General features: G+C 39.3%; 1 protein-coding gene across 3 annotated transcripts in view; it reads right to left on the reverse strand.

Annotated features, from left to right (window-relative positions):
- ZNF521 (zinc finger protein 521) overlaps positions 1–25,994 on the reverse strand; it is a 278,740-nt gene that overhangs the window by 249,190 nt on the left and 3,556 nt on the right. For all 3 annotated transcript variants that reach the window (XM_060613482.3, XM_060613480.3, XM_060613481.3), the window contains one exon: positions 625–804. Coding sequence is in view for 2 of the 3 variants with exons in the window: in XM_060613480.3 (XP_060469463.1) it covers positions 625–804 (180 nt within the window). In the remaining variant the exon portion in view is untranslated. The remainder of the gene's footprint in view (positions 1–624; positions 805–25,994) is intronic.

Consider the following 25,994-nt stretch of genomic DNA (forward strand, 5'->3'; position numbering starts at 1 on the left):
TATTTGAATCAAAATAAGTTAATCCATGCTTAACTTCTTTGAAAACACATTCAAAGTGTTCTCTTTTTTTTTTTTTTTTTTTTTTTTTTACTTTATTTTAACCATCATGTTAGATTCTGGACCCGCATGACATCACTATAGTTAGGAAAAAAAGAAAGAAAAATGTACCTGCTAGCTATTAAAATCTAGGTACAATTCAGGGGCACCTATGTGGCTCAGGCAGTTAAACATCCAACTTCGGCTCAGGTCATGATCTCACAGCTTGAGTTTGAGCCCCGCGTCAGGCTCTGTGCTGACAGCTCAGAGCCTTGAGCCTGCTTCGAATTCCCTGTCTCCCTCTCTCTCTCTCTGCCCCTTCCCCACTCACACTCTTGTCTCTCTCTCTCTGTCTCAAAAATAAATAAACATTTAAAAAAATTCGAGGTACAATTCATAATCTAAGGACTATGACCTGAGTTTGCCACAAACCACCAACTTAGAATTCTTTCTAAAGCACTTCTAGACTTACCTACGTTTCAAATGTGGGAGTAAAACAATTGGAAGAGGGGGAAAAAAAAAGGTACGAACTGAAACAATCAGAAATAGAATGGTATGCGTAGACAAGAAGTGATAAGTATTGTTTACCTGTCAACTGACATTGATTAATCTTGTGTTCTGTGATATCGCTCAGTGACTCAAACACCTGGAGGCAGCTGTCACAGCTGTGCACAGCTTCGTCTTCCAGCTCCTCTCCGTCTTCCGGCCTCTTCTTACAGTCTACTGCCTCTCCATCTTCAGTCTTGTCTTCAAGTTTACAGTTGGGGTCTAAAAGAAAAGCGAGACCGTAAGTATAGGGGTTTAAAGACAGGTTCTTTCAAAGTAACGTTTAATCTTCTTGCTACCAAAAACAGAAGCACCGTTTTCCTAGAAGCTGTGAAAGGAGGGCTTCGTGGCAGATTTTATTCCAGAAGAACCCAAAGTGAGCCTTCCCTAAGCTGTGTCAGTTCATGGTGACTGAAGTTTTTCCTTCCCTCCATCACACAGGCCTTTTCTCATCTCTTCCTTCAAATAATTCATTATCCGTCCACCCCTAAGGCGAACTTTGCCATTTTTCATAGGCTTTTCGGGGTTTTTGCTTAAAAGATAGAGATAAAGCACTTTTAAAATTAAAGTCTCCAATGCAAAGGAAAAAACCACTGTGCTTAAGAATGAATTCCCTTTCTGCTAAATATACTGTTTCACGGGAAATTACCAGAATTAGCCAAAAGTCTAGAATAAGTAAGCTAATTACCATAAGCACGAAATTGACCTTTACTTACAAACTGGTCAAAACACACAGTTACCCCATTATTTGTTAGACAGCGATAGCACAATAAGCCCTTAGCACATAGCAAAACATTCTTACCAACACAGATTCAAGTGTAAATACATTGGCATGTCTCTCATTTTCAAACAAGCAATCACCAAAAACAAAAGGGGGGGGGCAATATATACAAAGAGCAATTATAAATTACAATGAAGTCAATAACTTAAATTGGCATTATAAACGTCAAAAAGCTACATAGCGGGAAAACTAAAAACAGGTCCATTCCACCACCCCTCAGAATGATATATAAACAGCATGGGGGAATAAGAGTAAAGCACACATAATATTTTTACTTAGAGCACAACAAATACTTTGAATACTTTTTGATTCTACGTGCTGTCCTTTGGTTCATTTTAGAGAAGTGCCCCCAACCCTTCTGGTGCCAGCCCTCCTCTTTATCGGAAAGCAAAGGTGGGGAAGGAAAGGAAAGAGAGAATATGCCTCTTTAGGGGAAATTGGGCAATATAATCTATGACATAATTTATGGGACATTAATTTCTAATAGCAAAAAGTCCTCTGAAGTCAGAAATAAATTATGTCTCAAAATATAGTCAATAAAAGGGTTATAAAAGAGTTGTATCAAGATACCTAAGAAATATGTAACGTATTATCTGTAGTCAATTTTTTTTTAATATGGGAGGATAAAAATTTGAAATGTTGGCCAAGAATTCACAGAATCAAAACTGGCCCCGGATTTCTTAGAAAAGTCAGTAAGTGCCACCACACCATCATCCCGCTGTCTGGAAATGCTCTTCGCTGCCTTGCATGTAACACGCTTCCATGATCCCCACTTCTACAATTCAGTATGGTCCCTTTCCTCCTGGCAGTTGTTCTAAAGCCTTTCTTCGCATCGGCAATGAACATAACTCTGTCACCACCCTTCAAATGATTCGCATGTGCCAAAATCAACTTCCATTGAGATGTATATAATAATCTCTTGGGTTCATGAGAAAAACAAAGTTCTCATCTCAAAGAACAAGTATTTTGTTTGTTTGTTTATTCGTTTTTAAAGAACGTAGTGTTTAACTGAATCGGTAATTTGGGTTGATTTGCCATCTGGAAAATTATTATCTCAATGCTCTACACAGTGCCCATTTCAATAGACTGGGGTTTTGAGTGCTCATTCCTGGGGGAGTAATCACAGGCTCTTTTTTGTCTGTCTTAGTGCTATGCCCAGCACAGCACTGTGTCCAGGTGAGTGCTTAGTAAATATTATTTAGTGATGATAAAAAGGGGGGGGGGGAAGTACATGAAAAAGTCCTTTACTGGTATTTTTTCTATAAACAGGAACAGATCAGGTACCACCAAATTAAAAAGTACCTACATGCCTACATTTCCCCAAATTGACACTGTGATCCCTCCCATTTGACTTTACTGCCTTCAAATATTTCACCTAGAGCTACAGACAGAACAAACAGGCGGTGGTTCAAAGACCTCCAACCAAATAAAACTAAGTGGTAAAATACTGCCAAATTAGAGAGAAATTCAGGAAAATAAATAACTGCCCCAATTATGGCAAGCTGGTCCTCACAGCACCGAACACTTGTTGGAAGGCAGTACGCACACACGCTGAATACTCTCCATTGTGTAGCCGCAGTTTCCAGTTTCTCATAAAACTGATAGCACTGAGGGAAATGTGGGTGCTAGGTCTGAATTTCAATATGATTATTTAAATGCCATGCATCGAGTTTGCAGGCCTGTTTGTTTTTTAAATAAGAAGACGCTCTGAATACTTTAAGTAGTACGCAGAGAAAAATGATAAAAACTCGCCTTCCTTATTATGCAAGAATATGGACACCTCACACAAATCCAGTATCAAAACTATCAAACAAATAGGAACGCATGCATGCATGATGCTTGAGCTCTTAAAAGCGAAAGACCGACTCCAGTCCACGCTTCTGACACTGCGGCTAGTTATTAAAATCAGGGTCATTTTAAGACTAATAAAAAATGTTTTTGCTTCCACTTCTGCATTTACAGATAGAACCCTTCAGGGACTGAAGTCAGTCAAGCTTATTCACTTCTGCCGCAACTTTAGGATGCCTGCTCCAGCCAACTGGCGAATTTGTTTTTAGGTCACCACTTAAGAGGGACCCTCTGGGGGGGTGGGTGCGATTATAGCCTATGATGCCGTGGCGTAATCAGTGCTACAATCTCAGTCTCTCTCTCTCTTTCTCTCTCTTTCTCTCTCTCTGTCTCTCGGTCTCTCTGTGAGAATAGATGTTTTCCAGCCCCCACTTTCACGAAGAATTATTTCTCGCCCATTCAAAAGATGTTTATTTGTGTTAGGGGGTTCCATTTCTAGTGTTAGTGGATGTCGGAAGATTCTGGAAAGCTTATGTTGTCAACCATTTCTTTCCCACAGGTGGCTACACTTCAATAATTGCACATGGCCTTAGTTATGTAGTTTTTATAAAGTCCTTTGAGATCCGATCATAAAAAATAATTGTATTACTCCGCAAGCCATTCAAATCTCTGCCTACAACCTAAGGGGTTATAAATACAAGGTCCATGCCCGTAAGTACTGCCCTGCTCCCAACACCACTTCAAGAAGGGCAATTGTTCTTTCAACCCAATTGTTGTGTTCCCAACTCCCCCAAAGGGTAGGGTTTCTAAATATTCACAGACCCCCTGAGCTACAGCTACAAACCCCTCCTCATCGCAGCTCTCTGTCCTTTGACCTAAAGGATGCCACTCAAACACGTGACATCCGCCACTCATGATCTCACCCGCACCTGCACTATTGCTCGGTTCATCCCTTCAGAAGGGTGCTACGAAGCGCGGGATTCATAATAACCTGGATAAAAGACTTAATTTTGGAACAAAGACACAACTATTATTACAGAAATAAATGGCGGCTCTCGGTTTCCAATTTTGCTAACTTCACTTATAAATGGAAATTTAAAAGAAGTATGTTTTCCCCCTTATTATGATCCCTGGCAGGTGGTGCTTTTCCCTCTCATCCTCCTCTTCATAAGGATTGTTACTGCCATAACTCGGTTTCATAAAATTTCAACTTTGGGGAAAATGAAAAATTGCACTGGCTTAAAAGTGTTGGAGGCAATAAACCCATGGACTTCAATTAATTTCAAGTGTGGGATCAGTTTAAGGCCAACCAGCAGAAATTCTATTCTGTCCATGTAAAAAGAGGTTTCACCACATTTACTTTTTATAACCTATATAAAAGTCAAGTAAAAGTAATGAATATCTAAAAGCCATCTCAGTGGACTGGCAAAGACTATCTGTATTCTTGAAACTCATCTTACATATTTCTCTCTGTGCAACAAGGATCCCATGCCTGATCAAAGCTAAAATGTCAAACCACTGAGAAAACAGCCCAATTTCCAACCCATTTCACTGCCTAGAAATGGACCTCCTTCCAAGCCACTTTTGCATGGAAAAGCACTGGCAAAAGAAAGAAAAACTAAGAGATCATGTGGTTATAATTATTACCAGGCAAGGAATATTTCTGCAGCTCAGTGGTAAAGTAAAACTCTGTCGCTCCCTGCTCCCACTAGTGTCCATTGCAAAACAACTGCCTCATTAAATCTCTGCAGTAAGATTAATATGCCGTAGCTGCACTACATTTATAACTTGGTACTCTATAAAAAGCACATTTAATGGTAAGAGCCAGAGCCTAGATACAAAGTATTACTATAAAAACTTCTGGCAGCCAGCACACATTGCAGGCCCTCTGTCCTTCTTGCACGAGATATAAATGAGGCTTTTCCTGGTTAATTGCAAGCACGAAGCTCTACCTTACAGACCAGAGTCAGTTTTTATGACAGCGGCAGAAACACAAAATTCTGGGGATGATGTAAATAGGAATGCAAGAAGATTACTTAACAACTAAGATTGGCAAGAGATGAATGAACCCAAAATACTCCACTTATACGCACACGCAAACTTAAAACACGACCATTTCCTAACGGTCTCTTCTCTGGTCATAGCCAGCTTTTCACCAAATTAAACAGCCATGGCATGAATTACTCAATCTTAAAGCAACCCACACAGTGCCAGGAAGTTCAAGAAATCAGCAAGTAAAAAATGCACACTGCCTTAAAAAAATAAAAACAAAAAATAAAGCAATTCTTGGCTTCATTGTGATGATGTGACCTCCTGGACCTTAACTTACCTAAAGCTATTAAAAAATAATAAATGTTCAGGAAAAGTGGGCACAACACTATACTACCAGTGGACTGATAAAAATACAACACTTTTGTTACTTGAGAAAGATGCCTGAGTTTTCTTCCACGGATTGTATCTAAAAATAAGAAGAGAATTATAACCTGGGGTCTTATTTTCAGAAACTCTATGATGAATAAGTAAACAAATAATTTATACAAATGCAACTCTCACTCAGATCCCCCAAATCACTACAAATGATGAACCTCAGGTTGACAGCCATCGTGCCCAATAATCATTAATTGCCTAATGTTGTTTTTAAAGTTCACATGTGTACGTACAGCTAGCTTTAGGATTTACTGGCATAGTTAGAAGTCCTGTGCCTAAAAAGAAAATCAGGGGAGCCTGGGTGGCTCAGTAGGTTGAGCGTCTGACTTCGGCCCAGGTCATGATCTCACAGATCATGAGTCTGAGCCCCGCATTGGGCTCTTTGCTGACAACTCAGAGCCTGGAGCCTGCTTTGGATTCTGTGCCTCCCCTGCTCACACTCTGCACTCCGTCTCTCTCTCTCTCTCTCAAATAAATAAACATAAAAAAAGAAAAGAAAATCAAATTTTATCTGTTTAAAGCAAACCATGTCCAAAATCACTCTTCCCTTACAAGTGTGTTCAAAATGCATTCCCAGATGTATCTTGATACTTTTTAAGAACACAGAAAAAGTTACCCTGCGGGCTACAAAGAGTTAAAAAGGGAGCAGAAAGCCTTCCTAGTTTTCAAAAACCAAAGGGCGGGATCATTATTTTGTGCTTTCTGGGCTCTAGCTATGCATTCTAACTTGAAATCCCATAAGATGAAAACAGATTTAGGAAAAATAAATCGCACACTGTTACAAAATGGCAAGCAGGCTCTAATGAAGGAATGCAGCATTACCAGACTGTGCAGCCGTCTGGCCCACACCCGCCTGCTGGTCGGATGCCTCATTTTTTTCTACTGTCAAGAAAAGGTAAACAAACAAAACAAAACAAAAACAAAAGCAACCAGGGCAGTGGCCAAGGAGGAGCATCCGAAAGGAGTCCTCGGCTTGGCAGGACGATGCCGGCCATTGCCGTCACCTGGCTGGCACCAACAGGTCCGAAGAGCTCATGTGGTTAAGGATAAAAGTGGGCTCTTTTTATGTTTTCTGCAGTGTTTATTTTTAACCAGTCTATTCCCTGAAAGTTATTAAATTGTTTTACAGGAAAAAGAAAAAAAAAACCTTTTCATGTATGTGTTCTTTCCTTTGTCTATAAAATATTTTTCGACAGAAAGAAAGATCTCTATATTAAACAAAATCATGCTGTTGAATTTAGAACTTCCGCGGTGTTGCAGGATTGTTATACAGGTCTATTGCGGTCCTTGAAGACCAAAGAGAAATATCACAGATGCACTATTATCGAGGAGAACATGCCAAACGTGAATTTATTACCACTCTTCTATCTACAGTGAAACTCTTTGCAGGAGGATGCTAAGGGGGAGTAAATAAATTAGCCTTGGGAGAGGTTAAATACAACAACAACAACAGAACCATACACTTTGGAACCAAATAAAAAGTTTCTCCCTTTCCGATCAGAATCCTACCCCAAGTTAGTTCTTCTACCTAGTCCCCCTTTACCCCTCACATGAAATTTAGAAGAAAGGAATTTCAGCACTCCAACTTTCATACAAAGAGCATTTATAAATGCACTACTGCCTTAAAAGCACTTAAACTTTCAGATTGAATTACAATGGCCGCCCAGTCACACTTCAGCAAACAGATGTTTGCTGAGCACCTATGCTCAGTAGGGCATTTGGCGAAGGCCCCGGAGATGCAAAGCCTAAGGACCTGGTCCTTGTCCCCAGGAGCCTGCAATCGCTGCAGGGGTTCCCGACTGGCAGGTCAAAAGTGGGTGCAGTCAGGGGCTGTAGGATACTCATCCATTCGGCCCTCGCAGTGGCCAGGTACAGCTTGGGATAATGGGAAACCGTGGGCCTGTTGCCCTTCCACTCACCCAAGTGTGCCATTCAAAACCTATCATTTTTTTGCATATGCCATAATATCAGAAGGGCTGGCAAGCACTACTGCGGGGGTGGGGGGAATAGATGAGTAAATCAATGAGTGCAGAAGGCCGGATAAGTACTCAGATGGAGAAGCCCACAGACCAGCGGCATTTAAATCCCACAGGGCAGAGCAGGAAAGTTTTACCTAAAGAAGAGCAGCTTGGGCTAAGTTTTAAAGGATGGGGTAGCCCTGAGGACAAGTAGAAAATGGCTCTTCAAACAGAGGAAACACATGTAAAGGCTCGCAGATGTATAAAACAACAAGATGCCTTCCAGGAAGTGCAAGTTCTTCTGTGCCGTTCAAATGACAGGCACTGGACAGAGTGGGGAAAAGGGGAGCCTTGGCAGAGAGGAGGCTGGAAACACAGCTAGATCATGAAGGAACTACTGTGAGCTAAATGTTCACATGCTAACCTCAGCACCACGGGAAGTCACCAGAGGACTGTAAGGAGAGTCACAGATCTCGTTTACACTTTAGAAAGATGCTCCATTACTAATGGAGAGGGTGGGTTGTTAGGGTACCAGACCTGGAAGCTGGGAGACTAGTCTGGAGGCTATGACATCAGGGAGGAAAGGAGAGAAGAGAGTAAAACATTCAATGGCAGAAAAAAAGGCACAGGAGCCACTCCAGAAACAGGACTTAGCGCTGAGTGTTGGCATAAGAAAGTAGGGAGCCGTCTAATAACTGTCAGGCACCGGCTGTGGTAGAGTCGTTCCTAGAGATGAACTTGCTGCCTTGGTTTTAAAACGGGTGTATTAATCAAGGTTAATGACTTACTTTTCTCACTATGTTCACACCCAGAGTTTGCCTTTTATTCATAATCCCACCGAAGCCAAAACTGGAGACAGATCGGCCAGAAATACCACAATCACACTCTTTAATCCAGTGCAAGACATTTGCAAGGGCCCCCATGACTCTTCTGGGGACTTAGGTCTTGGGTGAGATTCTTTTTATTTAGTCCTATCTCAAACATACACAAAGCCAAGGGAAAATAAATCCAAAATGTGACTAAAAACGAAAACAGCCATTGAGTCTCACATCTCTTCCTTCAGAAAATATTGCAAAATGTTTCTTTGGACAACTACGATAATAAATGAAACGCACGTGAACCTAGGAGTTAAGACGTTTGAATGTTTGGGAGAGGGTCTAGTTATTTCCTCTTTAAACGTAACAAATAAACTGCAGCTATAGCAGCCGGGCCAGGAAGATGTGTTCCACCCCCCCCCACCCCCCCCCACCCCCCCCCGCAGCAAAAGAAAATCTGGGGCAAAAAGCCTTTGTATTCCAGACATCATACCTTCTGATACTCCTACTAACTGTTCTTACTACTTCAGCTATTTTAGATGACACCCAGCCAATTCTAACAGTACTTCTGAATTCGACACTTAAAGTTAACTATCTCAACAATTCCTGAAACAGCTTAGGGAGAAAGTGTTTGGTTTTGAATAAGAAACCTTATCCTGCCGTAATATACAAGTTTTCATCTTCACACGTTGAGAAGACAAAGTCCAATGTCATTCACAAAAATCAATCCAAATTACCACTCAATTCTCTTGATTAATGACTTTGCCTTTTTTTTTTTTCCTAATTTGGGAAATTCCTTTTCTAAATTTTAAACAATGTATTTGAAACTCGGACACACCTGGATTTCTCTCAAGGTTGTAAATTAAACACAAAATTTGGGGGCTTTAATATCCTGTTAAATGGACTCATATCACCCAGGAATACGAAAACTTTGTTGTTGTGTTTTTTCCCCTTTAGCAGTTCCTACTGGTTATCAAACAAACGGGGATCCAACTGTAACTAAAATAAAGCGGAAAATGATTTGAAACCAAATTTTTAAAAGGTTTTTTTTTTAATTTTCTTTCTTAGCTGGCACACAGAGGAAGGCCCACATTTCTAAGAAGTGATCCCATTCAAGAAGATAAGAAAGTGGTTTCTAAATAACTGCTTTGGTACCATGATGGTTCAGCAAGAGGAAAAAGGAGAGAGAAAAATCTTACCAAATAGGTACATGTTTGTATAATGAAAGATCAGAGCACAAAGTGGAGCTGTGATTTATGACTTATGAGCTATTACAAAATACAAGAAAATTTATGTATAATTGGAAAAAAAGAAATTCATTCTGTTCTCCTCTAGTTGGGCTAATAAATTTCAAAATACATGCAACCCTAAATGTCTAAGGTTCCTTCAGCTTGATAAACAAAACAAGAGAAGCCACACAACCCAAAATAAACTATAAAAATAGATCATTATTGAGTTAGTACCATTTCTGCAACCCTTGCCTTAATGAATTTGAAACAAAGGAAATATAACAACATCATTTTTAACTTTTAACTGCACTTTTCACTTCCTAGAACACAATTCCTTAAGTTTCCATGAGTTCATTTAATGTTTTTCTTTAGTTTTAACTCAATCTCTCCAAAAACCAGATTTTAAAAATGTACTTTTTTTTCCCACAGGATGACAACCTTACCAAATGTGCATTCAATCTGCATGTATCTGCAGACAACTAATAAAGACACCAGTGCCATTAGCATAATCAATACACAATTTACAGAGCTACCCAGATAGAACAGAAAGTGAACGTGTATGCCATTATCTTAGTAACTATAAATTAATAGTCGTTTCTGGAAATATGTTCTCACTCATATTGTTTCAATCCTGGCCTGTCAAGATAATGTGAGCATACAGTAAATATTTTTATAGTATTTATATTATATATAAATATATTTTAAGTGATGATATATTATCAGATAATCTCCAAATATGCATAAAGTAAAATCAACTAAATCAATCACACATCAGAGAGAATGGCTGATAAACAAAACCCATATTTAATCATTTTGCTTTTTCACCATGTGATTTAATACACAGATATACATATACATGTGTATACCTATAAAATTCAGAAATGTAACTTTCAGTAAATACATGTGGTGAAGGAGCATGCCTGTTCTCAGATGGTGAGCTAGAAGGGTCAGATCTCATCCTTTTTTTTTTTTTTTTTTTTTTTAAGTTTATTTTCGGAGAGACAGAGATGGTGTGAGTGAGGGAGGGGCAGAGAGAGACAGGGAGAAAGAGAGAGAGAGTCCCAAGCAGGCTCCGCACTGTCAGCCCTGAGCCCGAAGTGGGGCTTTGAACTCACGAACCGTGAGATCATGACCTGGACCGAAATTAAGAGTTGGACGCTTAACGGACTGAGCCACCCAGGTGTCCCTCATCCTATTTTCTTAAAAGAATAAGGAATCTAATCTAATCAATCCTATGGCTGCCTCTTTTATTATTTTTTTTAAAGCCAATCCTTTTGAAACTTCATATTTAGACGACACTACAAAAAAATAAAAAACAAAAAAACAAAAAACCACCACGTGCCATCTCAGGAATGGTGATGTGTCATGCCCAACTCCTTCCACAGATGACATCAATGCATCGATGTCCCACCAATCCTTGGGGCAACCCATCCCCAAAGGTGTGTCCATCTCTTCACAACAACAAAGAAGATTTGTATGAAAAAGTAGCACATTTCCAAAAAAAATAGACATTGCTTCAGGATGGTAACCTGCCAGTTGGAAATAGGAATTCGCTTCTCCACACGGTGTATTTAAAACAGCTAAGGGACACTACCAGGAGGTTATTCAACCCTAAGTCAGATCCACTGCTATAATTTTGCAGGTCCAACCATCACTCACGTTTTTCCTGTAACTCAGACCGGTGGGCCCCACCCTACCAAATCTCCTGACCTTTGAGCGAGAGTATCCACTGGAAGACCTTTGAAAGCCTACTCGGTTTCTCTAAGGAGATATTTCTGCTGAGACGTCACCAGCAATGCAAAAAACACTCCAGGATCCCTCCCTCCAGCACCCCAGCACCACCTCCCCCAGAATACCTCCCAGATCAGCTTTCTGAGGCATGCGATGCTTTTATCAGAAGCCAAAGCCTTTAATCACACAATTAGGGATTTGTCAAGTTTCCACTGCTTTTAATTCTCTTTCAGGTATAACTGGCTAATACATTTTTTTTTTCTTGTACAAGTAACTTTCTCTGGGGAGGTGTAATAGGAGAGGGAGCTGAGATCTAAATGCTTAAAGGAAGAGGGAACAGCAGAGGAGAAATATGGTGGCCAGAGGATTATTTCCACCTCTTGATCTGGCTTAAGATTGGTCTCGGCTTCTTCCGTTTGAAAACTATGAGCTTAAAAAGACTGTCCATTTCAAGTCCAGAAGTCTACATTCTTTTTCTACTTCAGCCATGCCGGCTTGATAAGCCACAGTTTCCTCACCTATAAAATGGGAATAATAATGACTGACATAAGATTTACTTCAGATCAAATGAAATAGATACACGGCGTCTTCTGACACATTAAATATGTTCCCAAAGGCAAAGTATTTGCCATAAACAGTGAACTCACATCCATTACCTGCCCTCTTTTATTGTAGAGAGTGGTTACTGAACGTTTAATGTAAATATTCACACAATTTCTCTCAGGCTGTCTCCAAAGGGGAAATATTTTCTGCTTTACACGAAGAGGCAAGATGGCCACAGAACTGTGTCTCACCTCAGGACTCTGCAGGAGAGGGAAACACAGAGAGGATAAAATGTGCATGCTTCCTCAGAGGCCTGAGCCTCCTCCATAATAAAAAGCTGCTACTAGGTAGGAACTTGCTAACAGCCAGAGATACATGTTAGGCATCTTACATTCGTTATCTAATACAATAATCATGTAAAGTAGATTCTTGCCATGTCATTGATAAGAAAAATGAGGCTTACAGAGGGGTTCAACAGCATGCAGGATTAAACACAGGTCCTATCGGGCACTGGGTTCCCCAGGTCAACTCACTGGGATATGTTGGTTGTACATCCAGGACCTTGAAAGCTAAAACTACAATAAGGAAGGTGTCTCTCTGAGAGCAATGAGCCCCAGGTTTGGGTGTTTGTAAAGAATCTGAACGGGGCAGGGACAGCCACTTTTCCTTCCAAAGTCTAGAATGTATTCAGCCCTGAAAGGTAGTTCCTAGAACTAGAAATCAAGAGCCTGAGAGACTCTCCTCCCTATTCCATCACGACGTCCTGGTGTGACCTGCGATGGGGCACTGAAGTTCTCAGGTCTCGGGGCAACTGGTAGACGGATGCTCTATGCCCTTGACCCCTCAGAACACTCTGCACCTTGCCTGGCTTCTGACCTCTTCCCTGAGTCTCTCGGCTCAAACTATCACTCTACCCCAAAACACCCTTCCTGAAGTGTCTTCTAGAATATCTATTTTAAATGATCTTGAAGTGGAATTTCTTTTGTCACTCACTGTCATTTAAGGATATTCCACTCATTAAAAGCTGCCTCGGACAATCCTCTTGGCTCTCTCCACTCCGATTTTCATTACTATTTCTTTCACTTCATTTAGCATTAAGGTTGAAGGGAAAAAGTATAAATGGCTATTTGAAAGTCATCTGATTGGATATATTAAGGTTTTAGACTTTGTCCGAACAAAGACAACTTTATGACAGTTATAATTTAGTTACAATAAAAAGAGACGGAAGGGTCTATATGGAGGATCGGCAGACAGGTGAGTGTGCAGGTCAACCAGCGGCCGATGGCTGGGTTTCTCAAGCCTGAAGGGACCCCCAGAGCCCAGCAATCCAGGAGCAGGGACCGGATGACTTCGTGGACTAAACAAAGTAGAACTTGTGGCTGAAGGAGCAAGGGGAGGCGAGGGAAATGAAAATGAAGCAAAATGAACCATTAGGATTTACTGCAGGACAGAACGGAGAAGACGTAAAGAGGAAAGAAATTCCAGACAATCTGCCCCCAAATGAGGTTTCATATAAGATGAAAGCAGTGGCTAGACACAGCCAGACACTGCCTGGTACTGAACACCCAAGCAGCAGCTGTATTCCTGTATTCTCCTTCCATCTTCACACTCTGTGCTCACAAATGCTTCTAGACAACACAGAATTCCACTCTGAGGCCTCGAAGAAAATGCGTCTATGTAAATTTACTGATGAGTATGGTGATGTAGAAAATCGTCCCCTTGTTTGGCTAATTCCTTTGTAAACCCAAGCCCAGATTTACCTTTTTAATTTAAGGATTATTAATAAATCTACTATGATTAAACCTTCATAATGATATGTGAATTATTTGTCTCTAGTTCCTCTCCCAAGAACAATTAGCCTACCTTTGCAAATTAGCATTGGTCCTCTTGCAAAGAACCTCAAAGACACAGACCTGACTTACCAAAAAGATGGCAGAGGCTCTAAAATTAATTAGCTCCACTTTATGTTTCCGTTATCTTTTAATTGGAATTTCTACAAGAATTTTTCTTGCAGAACTCTGTCTACGTTGGAAAAGCATAACGGAGGTTGGAACCAGGCGCTAATTTGGCCAGTGTGAAAGGGCTTAGCCATGACCCACTAAACCTCACGAAGATGTCTGCAAGGAACCCACCCAAGACAGGCCTCTGAAAAGCCTGTGTGCAGCCACACAGATACCTAGAAATCGCTACTCCTGAACCACAGCAAAGAAGAAATTTCTAGAACGGAAAAGAGCTGTATACCATGGGATGCACTTCCTCGTAAGACAGAAAACCTTTGAGGGTAGGAGTAAAAACCATTGACTAGGTACTTGTCATCTGCCAGATACTGTTCTAAGCGCTTACACGAATTAACTCTTAATTCTCACAAAAACTCGTTGAATTAGGTACCATTATTACCCTTAGAGATACAGAAACTGTAGTTCAAAGTGATATAATCAGGGCGCCTGGGTGGCTCAGTCGGCCACCAGGTCGACCAACTCTTGATTTCAGCTCAGGTCATGATCTCACGGTTTGTAACATCAGGGCTCTGCACTGACAGATTGGCTCTGCTTGGGATTTTGTCTTCCTCTCTGTCTGCCTTTCCCCCCACTCTCAAGCATGCATGCCTCCTCTCTCTCTCTCTCTCTCTCTCTCTCTCTCTCAAAATTAATAAATGAACATTTTTTAAAAAGTGATATAATCACTCGCCCAAGGTCAACCAGATGAGAATTTCAACCCAGGGCGTCTGGCTTAACAGCCATGCTCTTAACCACCCTACTATACTGACTCACTTACTAAATGTTTGCTAAGCACTACTGTATTTCTAGAAATATGGTTAGGTGCTGGAGACACAGGGGTGGAAGGGGACAGACAAGGCCTGAAGCCCGTGTACTGGGAAAGACAAAACTCAAAGAATGATCAGAAAAGAAAAAAAGAAAATAAACTTTCTATGTCAGACACAAGGTCTATTAGGTACAAGGGAAGGCACTGACAAAACTGAAAATAAACAATTTTAAACTTCTGTATGACAAAAGAAAAAAATTACCTCCCACAAAGTCAAAAGACTAATGGGGAAATATTTGCAACACGTAAGTCAGACAAAGGACTAATCTTCTTATTAATATGAGCTGCTCTTTCAAATCAAAAGATAAAAGAGCCAAAGAAATAAAAAGGCAATTCGCAGAAAAATAAATACAAATGATGTATAAACATAGGGAAAGATGCTCATAATTATAGAAATGCTAATTAAAATGTCAATGACATACCAGTTTGCTTGTTTCACAAGTCACATTAGTAAAGATAAAGTATTCAAACACAGATACTCTCTAACCCTGCTGCTAAAAGCAGTGTGAATTGGTATTAACTCTGTGGAGGGCACACTGGCAATATCTATCGAGACATTAAATGCATGTTCCCTTTATCCCACAATCCCATTTTTAGGAATTTATCCCACATAAACAATCACACATGTCAGCAAGAATGTGTATATACTTACTGGAGCAACATTTGTAAATAGTAAATCGAACAAACAAGTAAGTAAATGAATAGAAACAACTTAATGGCCAGCAGTAAGGGAAGGGTGAAATGACAGAACACCATGCAGTGGACAGTACAGAGTTGTTAGAAAAAAAAAAAAAAGACAGACCCTGAGTGTTGGTATGGAGGGGCTTCTTGGAAATATACTTAGGGAGGACAGCAGAGAGAGTTCTCACTTTTGTTGGGGGGAAAAGAAAACAGCCAAGATACTCACATGTAAATGTTGCCACCTAAGAATGGTCCAGTTTGCTGCCTGAGGTCATTACCACCAGAATTTTTATCCTCTCTAAATAACCATGGGACAGATATTTAAACTGCAGTTGGAGGAGGGAACACATTATCAGCCTGCCCAGGGTATCGATGCACTCACTCAGACTTGGCCTGGAGAATTATGTGGACGGTGGCAAAGGCTTCAAACATCCTCCCACAGACTCTTTTGGGGGGACTCTGTGAATAATACTATTATGAACAGAAACAACAGAAAATGCTTTAAAAATCTGAGTTGAAAAGTGAAGAGGGGCACCTGGGTGGCTCAGTCGGTTGAGCGTCTGGACTCTTGATTTTGATTTGGGTCATGATCTCAGGGTTCCTGAGTTCGAGCCCCTAATCAGGCTCTGTGCTGACAGCTCAGAGCCTGGAGCCAGCTTCAGATTCTGTGTCTCCCTCTCTCTCTGCCCCTCCCCTGCTGGCATGCACTGTCTGTCTGTCTGTCTCTCTCTCTCTCATATAAATAAACATTAAAAACTCTTTTAAATAAAAAATTTAAAAAGTGAAGAAAAGTTTTGATAGGTAGATAACTTTTTTATAATCGTCTAGTTTCTCTGTGTACGTTTTCAATTATAATATATCATACAGAATAGACAAATACAGAATCAGACTGTTGATGTATTGTCATATTCTAGTATTTACTGATCTCCTCGATGTGGAAACTGCTAAGAATTTGCAAAAATCATAAGCAGAAACATATTACACAGTTTGAATATACTTTCCTAAATATCTATGAGGCAAAATGGAGGAGAGTTATTAAATTGTCTTATGATACCAAAATGAGTGATTTTATCCAGTATTTAGATAATGTTGTAAGAATGAAAGGAAATCCAGCAGTTTGCAAGAATAACTAGATCTAATGATGAATACCTCAATGGATGTTGTTAGGGTAGTTTACTTAAGAGTGGAAAAACCAGGTCCATGTATAAAGGATGGCCTGAACTTATACACAAGTAAGCCAAGTGCAAATAATATACAAGAGATCCCACCTGTATGAACTGGAAGTATATTACTGCTGCAAAACTAAGTACAAGTTGGAGTTAAACAACAAGAAGGAAACAAAGAATCATCTCAGTAAGTCTTCATAGACTGTTAGCTTCATGAAACTCATAAAGAATTGTATCTGACTTGCTCCTTACTGTATCCTTAGCACCTGATGCGTAACTGATGTTCAACTAGAAATTCCGGTAGAATGCATGACCATGTTCAATAGTTTTCATGCAAAAACATACTAAACTTCAGATTTGATTGGAAAGGGCTTCTCCTATGGTCCTTTCCTGACCTCACGGATATCTGTGATATGTTCTCATAACACCTAGTACTTTCCTTTCACATGACTGTAAATGATTAGTATCTATTTAATTGTCCATTTAATGTGTTTCCACTGTTTGCCTGTAACTCCTTCATAGCATCCCCAGCTCCTAGCACTCCTAGACTGGTAAAAGATGAATGTGAAGTAAATGTTTGTTGATTAAACAAATGACTGAATATTTGTTTGTGTACTTGTGGATTTGTTTGTTTACCATCTAGTTTTAGGCTATGGGGATTCAAAGAAAAGAAACAGAGCCCTGCTCTCAAAGGGCTCATCAACAAACCAGAAAACCTACTTAGTGCTATAGTTTCTATGGAATGCAACACAGAGGGGGAATAATAAAGAGAAGAGTCATTTTAAGTCAGGTGGGTCGGGAAAAGCCTCACAGAAGATGACCGAGGAGTCTTAAGAAATGAAAACAATATTCAAGCCTTTATTACTGTACAAAACTGACTTGCGAACTCACAATCTAAGTCTACAGGAGGTTCAATGTGAGGCTGTGAAAGTCATTAAAGATTGGGCCATTCTGCTCTATGAAAATGGTACCAGCATCTGGGCAAATGGATGAACACGAATTGAAGATGATTAGCCAACACAAGTCAAACTAAATTAAAATGCTGTCCTTAAAGCAACACACTTTGACCTTGGCTCACACATTTGTACTGCTGTAGGTTCATACCCATCCCACTGCAAACATCCAGGCAGGCACAGTTGGTCACACACTCACACAGACACATGATTTCTAGTCCAAAGCAGCTGCTGCTGTTAGAGTTGCTCCCAGGGAGACATGACAAACCCCTAGCGAGTTGAATTGGTCAGTGTCCCCAGGCTCTCATCTAGAAGCGACAAATTGCTCTATGAAAATACCAAAACTTGGATGGAGTCATCCTTATAAAAGCCCTGAGGATGGTTCAGTATGTGATACATGTGTTCTTCTCTATCAGCTCCCTAAATAGAGGATCTGAACAAGAAATCATAGTGGAAAGCAAGACTATCTAACCTCTGGTTGGCTTTGTTCCATCAGCTACAACTCAATCAACTTCACAACTTGAAAAGCATGCCTACCCCATTAATGTGAATTATTGATCAACTTGCAAGAATTACAATTTCTCAATGTGAGAATTCTATGATGTTAGAGATAGAAGGGAACTCAGACGTCGCCAACACCTTCCTTTGGCAAGAAACATAGTGATTTTGGCTCCTCGGAAGGTACTGGACACCAAGTATACAAGTCAGGCACCGAGCTGAGCACCTGGCTGTCCCTCTCCTGGCCGAGGGACACAGAGGCAAAGAGAGAGGTAGGAAGCCATGGTGAGGGCCCCTGGGAGTCACTGGCCCAGCTCACTCAGACTGGGGTTTAAATATGCAAATCAGCAAGTATAAAAAACAGTTACGTTTAACAGGAGCTATAAAACGGTGTTATTATCTTGTAATGGTTTTATTTTGAAGATTAAAAATTTGGCATAATGATGCAATACTTATGTAAATGACCTATATGATTGTGGAGAAGGCAAAAGGGATTTCATGTTGATCATCTTTTTCTTCGGTCAGTTACACTCCACCATCACCATTCATTCGGCACTCACATCTTTGAACATGAGGACCATCAAGACACCCAATACCATTATCTCTTAAATTGTCTTATGCTTAAGATCTATGATTCTGTAAAAGTTTATTTCAAAGCACTCCCCTGTCTCCCAGGGGACAAATAGTCAAATCTGCAGTATGGACTTTTCAATACCAACTTGTTTCATTCCTTAGTGTTCTATTCCTGAATATTTAATGGAATGAGTTCCTCGTGACTTGTTTCACCTCAATTTTACATGGCAGGGGTTCCTAACTGAAGTTTGGTGTTGTTGGCTTTGGGGTTTTTGTTGTTGTTGTTGTTGTTGTTGTTTTAATATCAGCATCATACACATTATCTAAGAGCCTTCAATTATCTTAAAGGATGATATATATATCAATTTTTTAAGTTAACTTTAATATCACACAATTAACTTTCAAGAATGTTGCCTAGATCTTTTAGGAGGAGTAAAAGATATTGCTAAGTCAATGACCTAATATAGGAAATATTCTATGGATTCCGTTTAGTGGTTTCAGTTCAAGTGGGCATACTTATCTTTTAAATATAAGAGGAAACACTGCTCACTATTCTTAAAAGTTACAGCTCACCAATTTTTGGTGCCAAAAATGCTTTTGAAACCCATTCTATCTAACTTTTTTAACTGACTTAACTTGCTGAGAAAGAGAGTGTATCATATACATGCACCCCTTTCTCTTCACTTGGCTTTGCTTCCTTCCCTAAATTAAAAAGCAATGGAAGATATTTAAATTTTCACCCAGTTTTCTAGACCATAAATTTCATAAGAGCAAGGCTTATGCCTGCTTGGTTCACAACCTAATTCTCAGAACTTAGCACAAGGCCAGCAACAAAATAAGCACTGGAAAAAAACAAAACAAAACCCTTGTTAAATGATGAAATGAGCCCCCTCATTTTACAGAGAGGAAATCCGAATCCTAGAGAACAGAGGTTAAGTGGCTTTGCCAAAAAAGTGCAGACGGCACATCAGAGCTCACCCCCTTGCCCTTTCTGCTGGGCAACCGTCTCCCCACTGGCACAAATATCAAGTCACAATACTTAGGACCATAACTAATTGTTTCTCTTTCGATTCTCCACTCTTTCCAGGAATGAATATGCATCCTCTTGAGCCCACAGTTTTGTTTTTTACTCCTTGCCTCTGCGAACAGTCCATCTAACTTTTCATACTGCACACTGACAGCCCCAAACCACCCTACATCATACACACAGCAACTTCAGACTCCATACATCGGCCCATGAACAAAACATTCCAATGAGCTCAGGACAGCACCACCTCCCAGCCAATAGTTCTGTTTTGGCTTCATTGCCACTTAGTGGAGTGATGTTTGTGAATACCTAATTACCTTTCTTCAGTGGATAAAAATAAGAAAAGACAAAAGGGTGATACTAGTAAGAGAAAGCGTATGTCTTATAAACCCAAAACAACTGACGCAAGCCAAATCATTAGGAATGCTAAGAGCAGTCACTAGTCTTATTCACGCACTTACTAGACCTAACCTGGTTTTACTGTGAAGGAAAACAGTAATATTAAAGAACCCGTATGAAATGTTACAAGTTGTTCTAGAAGTCAATATACAGTTTTAAACATCATAATACATGTTAGGTGCCTGGTCACAGCACCCCCTATAGCATGGTGATTCATCATTCACCTCATGGACTCCTTGCTTCACCTGTCTTCACAAACGTATTCTGTATGAATATATGGGACTATCTGTACTCAAGAATGAGAGCCACATATCTCTTTCGTTCCCATCAGCTAAGTAAGTTTCCATCTGGAATTATCTCTCACAGTACACTGATGGGGTAAGAAATTTTGGAAAAAGCTAATCGTGAGAAAGAAAGGAGAAGAAGGGAATACAAAAAGTGAACTAATGACACTCTGTGGTGAAGTGATTTTAATTTCTAAAAGGAAATTATATGCCTTACAGTGGTACCGATTTCTATTAGGCAAAATCCAATTCAATCCAATTTTTCCCTTAAAAGGCGACCAACTCATATGGACTGCTAAGCAAAATGTATATTAAGTAGAACATTAGAGTCTATTTGTACACGTATCTGTACCACTTACACTGACTTGTCACCTGAGGAGCTGAAACCTTTTGTTTTCACACATGTAACAAAAAAATTTCTTGTAACCAAAACACCAAAATGCGATTTCAACAAACTTCAACATGATGAAAATATATATTCCCAACGTCAATCACTTGACCACATTGAGCTTGAGAACTATGCTCATAAACGAATAGTATACGCTTTCCAAACCAAATCATCTTCCCTTGAAAACAACACACTTAAAATGCTCAGTGCATTCTCAACACATACATTCATGCAAACGACAGACTTACATAGAGTTTTCCTTTCCGGATTTCAAAAATCACTTACTATCCTGCAAAACGAAAATATGCGGTGCCACAATAATAATTTTTAAGTGTCTCTGCATTCATCTTTTTGTTTTAATCTTCTAAGAAGTGGGAGTTTCTAGACAGTCATATTTGAATCAGGATTTTTTTCACGAGCGAATTGTACACCTCTACAATCAGACATCTAGCGTGGAAGTGCCAAGTGTAGTGTGCGTTGCCATAATAGTGATACCCCCAAGATCAGCCCAGTGCTTGTGGCTGTGGGAGGGTCCCCAGGCAGCTGGGTGACTGCTGCTTGATCATTATCCCTGCTAAAACTGAAGCTACTGAAGTTTTAAAAGAATTCGTATCTTACTGAATTTCTTTCATCTCTAATAATTACTAAACTGGCATAATTACTTTTACTAGAGGTGGAACGTGATGCATGCTAAAAGCCCAAGCTGCCTAAAATTAAAGTTTAAAAAAAAAAAAAGGCCACGATTCTACTTAGTTTTCAAAGATTTATCTTGTGTCAGGCTTTTATGCCAAGAGTTGCATAATTATTTAAACCATTTAAAAGCTTTCCTTACACTATTTGATTAATACTATAACAGAGCTATTTAAATTTACTAATGTTAACTTTAATGTTTAAGTTTTAATTGCAGTATAATAACATTGTTGCGTAACGTGTTTTAAATCAGACAAGGACACTTTCTCTGCAACAACAACAACAACAACAACAACAACAACAACAACAAAAAGGGATGCTGTCCCAGATAGTGTACCTTGTAATCCCCAAGCAAAAAACAGGAACATATTTCAGATTTAATTGAAATGGAATTAGAAAGTTGCACACATCCCGTCCACAGAACTAACTTTAACCTCTGACAGCACGATAGGGGTCAATGGAGAAAATACAATTAAATACATCTGGGAAAATACTTAGCCAGAGGTTTGATTTGGAATACCAACGTTAGTATCAAAACTTCATTCAATTCAAAAGCATTCTTTAACGTATTACCTAATGACAACATTTACATTTTTAACAATCCATAAGGCGGTTACAATACGATGCAAGAGCTCCAAGCCTTAAAATTATTTTCTCTCTTAAAAATAACTAAAAACTCAACATGGTATCTATTAAATCTAGCCATAAAGAATGTATTCTATGGCAACAGAATGAATGACATTAAAACCAGCAATGTGAATTTTGTCAGACGAGTTAATAAAGCACAGTAATAGGAAAAACAGACCTTTCATAAAAATTCTTAATTGATCTTGGTAGAATTGCTCTTTCTACTATCAAAACCTCTTTCTCCTCATTGCATGGCTTTACATCAAAATGAAAACTCAAGCAAGTATACTTAATATTACATTTCAACTTATGTCAACAAGTATTTCACTGGAATTCGCCAGACTAGTCAATTCTCACAGACCTTCTTTAAAAAGAAAAGGAAGGGAGCGAAAATGTTCCTATATGATGAAAAGAAATCTCCTACAGATATGCTACCACACTTGCGATGACCCAAAAAAGCTAGTAAAAAGAAGTATAATTACTGGCAGCAAAAAGTTGAAAAATTCTGTCATCACTATTAGATGTCACCGCTGTCAATAACTACAATGGATTTTAAGGGATATGGGAATACTCTGGCAAAACAAAAAAGAAAGCATTATTAACAGCTTGCTTTAGAAAAAGCTGCTAATCTCAAATCCCGTTGTAATTTCATTTTTACATGTATGCTTTTATGTTCAATATCCTATTTTTTGCCCTTTTTTGGCTGGCTAAAGAAAAGCCAACAATCCACTCATGCATCAAACAGATGTTTTTGTTTTTAAGGCCAAGTGGAATCTTATGAATTTTTGTGCCCTCCCTCTAAGAAGATGCTGCCAGAACTGCTGAAATCGTGAAATCCGGCGTTTTGGAAAAGACTCACTGGACCGTCAGTTCTGGAACTTTGACTAGCACTCGTGGGATTCTTGCCAACTGTAATTGCTGTTTTTGTTTATGTCGGATTGTCTACTGATTGGACTGTAATCAATTTAATGACTTCAACATCTAGTCAGTATAATTTAGAGGTGGTAGAGGGAAGAAACAGTCACTGCTTGATAGATGAACAGAACAAGTGAACTGTCTGAAGGGGTATGGATGTCAAACACTGAGCTGCAGTGTTTCCAATAATCAGGCTTTTTAGCCTCCAAACCCAAAAGTAAAAGCATACATGGCTGTGTGTCACACGGTTAGCAGAGCATTTTGCCCTCACAGTCACGAAAAAGAATATACAGATAGAGATATATAGGTGCCTTCTTAATATTTCTTAAAACCCACCTTAGGTTAACATCTAGTTATTTAAAAAAAAGTCATGCTTAACTTATCTAATAATAATTTTGAGGGAAAAGCCATAGTGCAAGTTTTAATTAAAAGCAAACTATTACACTGCCTTAATGCAAATGTCTTTTCACATAAAATTCAGGGCTTTTTTCTTACTATGGCATCATTTCCAAAACCAAAACTGAATCTCTAGTGGTAAGGTTATTTTTTTTAAGAACTGAAACATATGTAGTAGAAGAGGACCACGCTTTTTTTGATATATATAAATTTTACCTGTCTACCTAATAAGAAAATCTATTTTGTCTTTGAAAAAAGGGGGGAAATGTGTTTAAATAAGAGAGTTGAACATTTCTATTCAGTTTAGGGGCTAGTCCAAGTTCCCTGACATGGTTGTTTTAACACCTACAATTTTGAGAGCCTTTCCACTAGAGAATACAGCCTAATAGATAGGTTTTCTGACTTTCAAAAGGTTATGGGACTTAAAATCCATTGACTTTTCATTCAAACTCGATAGTTTACATTTCTTCTTTAGATTGAGAGCTACATTTTTGCCACTTCATTATATTTCTAATAAATTACTTCTTTTAAAAAAAGCGTTATAAGTACAAAAGAAGGTAAATGGGAAAAAGGAAAAAGGTCAATCATTAAGTGTGATAACTTCAAAATGTGCCAAGTAACAAAGGGTTAGCTACTGTGACGGCCAAGTTAAACAAGGCACTTTGGGGGCTCTCTTTCTCCCTGGTTCCCACCATGTCTCTCTCGAGGCCCCTGGTACGGGTTTATGAACACCTGAGGGTCCAGATATCCTAATTGTGTCTTGTGTTTAACTTGGCCATTTAAATGTCTAAGTGCTCCCCTCTCTCCTTCCAGCTTTATAACTTGGCTCTTACTGAATATATCACACCTTCAGGCAGTGGACCACTTTTTCCTTCTTACAGTGCTTTTTGGAGTAAATCTCTCTCTCTCTCTCTCTCTCTCTCTCTCTCACTCACACACACACACACGCACACGCACACACCCTCTGTTTTTATCAGGTAAAATGGCCGAGAAACTTCCATTAGAGAAGCACCACAAGAAATAGAATAAAGAGCCAGCAAGAAAAATAGAAATAGGTCACAATTGACCAATTTGAGGCAACTGATTTGCTGCCTCGAAAAACAAGCTGGCAGCAGAACTGCTTCCAGTCAGGTGATCGACTCAAAGACCAGGTCTACTCTTAGGAATTGAGATAAATACCCAAATAATATAAATGGGATAGAAAGGGTGGCTCGTTTCATTGTCTGACCACCCCTGCCTCGAACTACTGGCTGCAACTCTGTTTCATTAGACAGAAAGGATTATTCTGCAGATTTCGTAGCATAAGGACAGCGTAAGTTTCACGACTTTATAGGCTGAGAGACTTTTGATGCCAGGGCTTTGAGAGGTAGAGGGGTAAAAGAGTTTCACGTTCCAAAATATGTTTCACAGTTTTCTCAAATAGAAAAAAAATGAATCTTTTTTGGTATTTAACAGTTGCGGTGCACGTGAGACCGATCAGGGCTCCACTGCACCCAGAACCTGGCACCCACTCTCAGGAGGTGGGTTATTAGGACAATTACATTGAAGTTTGATACAAACAAAAAATCCTATGTAATCTTTAAGTAAATATAATTCTTCATTCAAAATACTAAGTTTATGACAATACACAAAATAAATTCAACTACTAATACAATTTCCTGGCAGACCTTATTTTAAAGCATTTGGTTGAAAACAAAAACTCTAAACTTAACTGTCATATTGTTTTAATGTTTTTACCTGCCTTATGTAAACTACTCCCCTGAGATAGAAGTTGCAAATTATGATATCAGAAGTGACAGCCATATCAGAAATATCTTTTAAACCTTGTTTGTTAAAGAAATAGTACGGATGTAGGAGACAAGTTGGAAACTGAATGCACAACTTCATGCTTTATTGAGAAGAGCACGTTGCATTTTCATGGTTTCCAAAGCCGCCTTCAAGTTGGTATAAAGTAATCTGCAAGGTTTTGAAACACTGTCACTCATCTAGTAGAATGAAAATTTTTATTTTAGTTGCCACACTACTAATCAGTGCCTCATAAAAGAAGAAACTCAAATCAAGTCTGCCTTTCTATGCCTGCTGATAGCAAAGTGTTGGTTCTTGCTTATTATTGTGGTCATGCCAGGATATTTGTCATAATAACACCTCCCTGACTTCTCTATGATCCAAGGGTGACCTTCCAAACAATATAATGTACAGAATCCACATACTCAGATGACTCCTAAAACACATTTTAAAAAAAAATGGAGACCCTTCCAGCAAGACATGGGGAAATGAAAATAGTGAAGAAAGGGCTAGATTATTTAACAAGAGCCACCTAGAATGCCATTCTACTTCTCCAAAACCGCTAATATCACAATTACTCATCTGACATAGCTCATCTAAATATGTATTTTCCCAGGTAAATGCACACCCTGAAGAAAAACAAGTCGGATGTTTAGTAAGGACTGTACTATTTTTATTCCTGTCTTCAGCTTCCCACCCCCAAAGCTCAGCCAGCCCACCTGAGGCCATTCCCTGCTCTGGGAGTCATCCAAGCAGCTGATTGAGGAGAACACCACTGTGTTCCGTGCCCACACAGAAAATGGAAGCTAAATCTTTGTTTTTAATGTAAATAGTTTATTTACAGCTTGGCAGTTGAAACAGATGCTGTGTCTTCATGGAGAAGATACTTGAATATTTCTTGCAATATGACAATATGGCAAAACAATAAAATGCCC

This window comes from Panthera onca, chromosome D3, assembly GCF_046562875.1.
Source record: "Panthera onca isolate mPanOnc1 chromosome D3, mPanOnc1 haplotype 2, whole genome shotgun sequence".
Lineage (NCBI taxonomy): Eukaryota > Metazoa > Chordata > Mammalia > Carnivora > Felidae > Panthera > Panthera onca.